This window comes from Octopus bimaculoides, chromosome 30 (assembly GCF_001194135.2).
Source record: "Octopus bimaculoides isolate UCB-OBI-ISO-001 chromosome 30, ASM119413v2, whole genome shotgun sequence".
Taxonomy (NCBI): Eukaryota; Metazoa; Mollusca; class Cephalopoda; order Octopoda; family Octopodidae; genus Octopus; species Octopus bimaculoides.
The window spans coordinates 5,746,419-5,750,337 of NC_069010.1; the positions used below are offsets into that span (position 1 = coordinate 5,746,419).

Genomic DNA, 3,919 nt, shown 5'->3' on the forward strand with positions numbered 1-3,919 from the left:
TAAAAACAAAATTCAAACATTAAGCATACCCCACTTCTACAAATAAAAACAAATAATTTCAGTTTCAATAAATATTACAACCAGTAACAAAGCTGATGGCTGTTTGTGGGGCCCTGTTTCCATCTTTCCTAGGAAGAGAAAGGGTACCATGCTTGGAAGTGGAATCGGGGTACCATGCTTGGAAGTGGAGTCGGGGTGCCATGCTTGGAAGTGGAGAAAGGGTACCATGCTTGGAGGTGGAGTCAGGGTACCATGCTTGGAAGTGGAGTCGGGGTACCATGCTTGGAAGTGGAGAAAGGGTACCATGCTTGGAGGTGGAGTCAGGGTACCATGCTTGGAAGTGGAGTCAGGGTACCCTGCTTGGAAGCAGAGAAAGGGTACCATGCTTGGAAGCGGAGTCAGGGTACCATGCTTGGAAGTGGAGTCAGGGTACCATGCTTGGAAGCGAAGTCAGGGTACCATGCTTGGAAGTGGAGTCGGGACCATGCTTGGAAGTAGAGTCAAGGTACCATGCTTGCAAGTGGAGTCGGGGGACCATGCTTGAAGGTGGAGTCAGGGTACCATGCTTGAAGGTGGAGTAATGGCACCATGCCTAGAAGTGGATTAGGGTACCATGCGTGGAAGTGAAGTAACGATACCCTCACTGGAATTGGAGTAGGGTAGCATGCCTGGAAGCAGACAGTAGGGTACTATGCATAAAAACGGGGTACCATAACTGGAATTGGTGCATGGTAACATGCCTGGAATTGTTTGCAAGCAACCATGTCAGGAATTGGTGCTGTGTACCATGCCTGGAAGAGGAGTCGGACGGATAGTGTGCTCAGAAGGAACAGGGTAAAAAAAAAAAATCAAAATATATATATATGATAGACAGACCTCTAAACACATTTTTTTGAAATCACTGCCATGAAATGGTCTGGGTTTTTTTTATTGCAGAAGGAGTTTGCCCCCCCCTATTCTTACAGAGAAAGAAAGAGAGAGAGAGAAAGGGAGAGAGATAGTGAGAGTGTGAAGTGATATAGAAGGTAGAGTGACTGAGAATAAAGAGAGAGACAGACCCATTGGAATATACAGTTTTTTTGAGGCTAGTTTTTGGTTTTTTTTTTTTTAATTTTTGGTTGGTGGTTGGTTGGTTTGTGTTGTTTTTTTCTTTTCTTTTTTGTTGTATTTTTTTTTTGTTTAATAGTATGTTCTATGTTTTAGTTAAAGAAATGATATGGAATGACAAGCCAAAAAAATGAAAAATAAAATAAAATAAAAAATTTTTAAAATAACAAAATAATAATAATAATAATAATAATAATAGTCATTCTTTCTAAATCTTTTTTTCTTTCTTTTTTTTTTTCTTTGGCACGGAGGCCAGCAATTCTGAGGGGAAAGTATGTGTGTGAGTGTGCGTGTGTGGTGGTGGTGGGGGACAAGTCGATTACATCGACACCCCCCCACACACACACCCAGTACTTGACTGGTACTTATTTTATCGATACCCGACAGGACGAAAGGCAAAGTGGACCCCCAGCGGCATGTGAACTCACAGAAAACGTCAAAGAGTCGGAAAGAAATTACCCGATAAAGCATTTTGTCCGACGCACTTAAACGGTCCTGCCAGTTCGCCGCCTTTAAATAAAAAAAAAATTAATGGTAATAATAATAATAATAATAATAATAATAATAACAATTTGAAAAACTAGGTTAGAATAAACCAAAGAGTGGGCTTGCGTATGCCATAGGTTTTACTTCTGGGTGAGGAACTGCTTCGTAGCTGGAGTACTTCGGCTTGAGGTCGCCCCCTTTCAGCGTGATAAATGCACCTTTATTCCCCATTGTATCACAGTAATTCGGGGCTGAAAAAACTGTTATGCACTTCCCTTCGTGTTGTATCTCATAACCTTCGTTTTTCACCTCGTGGCTGCGTATAATATAGTCCAGTTTGTTTCGCTGCAAGAATTTTTTGGTAACGTCGGGACCGAACTGAATGCCAACCCCGCGTTTGCTCGGGTTGCGACCGCATTGCGTCTGGGGGTCCGACCACAACAGTTCGCACATAATGCCGCTCTCCGGCGGCTGTCTGTTTCTGTCTACTTTGCTTATGTCTTCCAACGTAACGTTATCATCCTCGAACAGCCCACCGTGCATCACCAACACCTTGTTGTTGATACAATGGCACAGCGGAATCCAGTTGAAGACTTCGGTAAACAAGTCCACCATTTGTTGTGTATATTTCGTCTTCACTTCCCCTTCGAAGCCGTACATTTGGTTCATGGTCGAGCTCTCGTGGTTCCCCCGGGACATGTGGAAGTGGTCGGGATAAAGCAATTTAAAACTGAACAAAGTGAAAATGCATTCCACGGAAAACGAACCCCGATCAACAAAATCTCCGTTAAAAAGATAAGGGTTCGTTTCAGATGGAATGCCATTTAACTCAAAAATGTTCATCAAATCATAAAACTGACCGTGTATATCACCACAAATGGTGAACTTCTTTCCGTCCGGGACATCAATATGAACAAGAGAAGTAAGCCTACAGAATAAATCCTTCACATCGACTAGGATCTGATAAGCGTATTTTCTGTGAAGTTTCTTCTGCTTTTTAAAAGTGTCCATGAGGTATTTAACAAACTTCAAGGTCACTTTACCTTGTTCAAGCTCCGGTCCATCGTAATCATCCTCAATCGTCATCGATTCTATGTCGATCTGTTCGGCCAGGCTTTTCGGTTCTTCGCCAGAGATGGCCTTCTCGAAGGCTTTCCTCTGAACGATCTTCCTGCACTCTTGGTATTTCGTCTTGGCATCTTTGTCGTTCGGCCGCACTTTGACGACGGCTTCGAAGTCTTTCTGAGCCAACTTGAACTTTCCGAGGGCCATATTGGCGGACGCCCTCCTGTAGTAGGCCTTCACGTAGACCGGGTCCACTTCCAGGGCTTTGTTGGCATCCTGCAAGGCGTAACCGAAGCATTCCAGTCGGATATAGGCCAAGCAGCGGTTGCCGTAGTAGGCAGCAACGTGCGGGTTCAAATCGACGGCTTGCGAATAAAACGTGACGGCTTGGTTATAATCTTCGTTCTTGAAAAAAACGTTAGCCTTTTCCTTCATTTCTTCGGCCTTCATTTTATCCTCGTCCGTAATATTAACATCGTGCACCGGCATGTTTGCCTCATGCAAGCTTTTACAAATCCTGAAAGATTTTAATTTTTTTTCTGTTCCCCTTGCTTTCAAAATCCTTGGTTGTCGCCCTTATTTCGATAAATCCCTTGTAATTAAAACATCCAGGTTCTAAATCAAACCGAATACGATATTCGATCTCGATCAACGACACAAATTACTTTCGTCTAACCGAATAAACTTGTCTCACATTTTCCTCCACATCGACGAATGATTCACATCTCCTCTTACACGGATCCAATAAGCTTCCGCCTTACAACTATTCATTGCATTTCGTTGCTAAATAAACAGGGAACTTGATATAGATGGCACCGATATAGTCGGACTGACGGCGTTGCTTGCCGTTCATTGGTAAATATTGCTGGCAGTTAACGCACACATTTCGACATTAATACATGGCTAAAATGAATAATGTTCGTTGTGTATATATTTAACGTGAATTTCATGGGAGATTCTGAGAATTGTATCGAATGAATAAAAAAATTTTGTTAAACGTTTAACTTCTTGTAAGGATGGAGAAGATGGTAACGAAAAGATGACCGGGATAGTCTCCGTGTGTGTGTGTGTGTGCATATTTGCGTAATATGTACGTATCTGTGAGTGTGTGTGTGTGTGTGTGTGTAAGTGCGTGTGTGTGTGTGTGACTGCATGCTTGCATGAGTGGTACGTTTGTCAACGTCTAAAATTGATGTATATGTTTGCTGGAATATTTACTAATATATATAGATAGATAGATAGATCGCTTCACAGCCTTTTG

The 3,919-nt window shown here is 42.5% G+C and overlaps 1 protein-coding gene across 1 annotated transcript; it reads right to left on the reverse strand.

Annotated features, from left to right (window-relative positions):
• Positions 1 to 860: 860 nt before the first annotated feature.
• Positions 861 to 3,494, reverse strand: LOC106874012 (serine/threonine-protein phosphatase 5). The gene has a single exon (XM_014921571.2). The coding sequence runs from the start codon at positions 3,145 to 3,147 to the stop codon at positions 1,693 to 1,695; it is 1,455 nt and encodes a 484-aa protein (XP_014777057.1). The 5' UTR covers positions 3,148 to 3,494; the 3' UTR covers positions 861 to 1,692.
• Between the last annotated feature and the right edge of the window lie 425 nt (positions 3,495 to 3,919).

Coding starts and splice junctions, on each gene's coding strand:
- LOC106874012 (XM_014921571.2), bottom strand. CDS start 3,147: ATGCCGGTGCACGATGTTAATATTACGGACGAGGATAAAATGAAGGCC.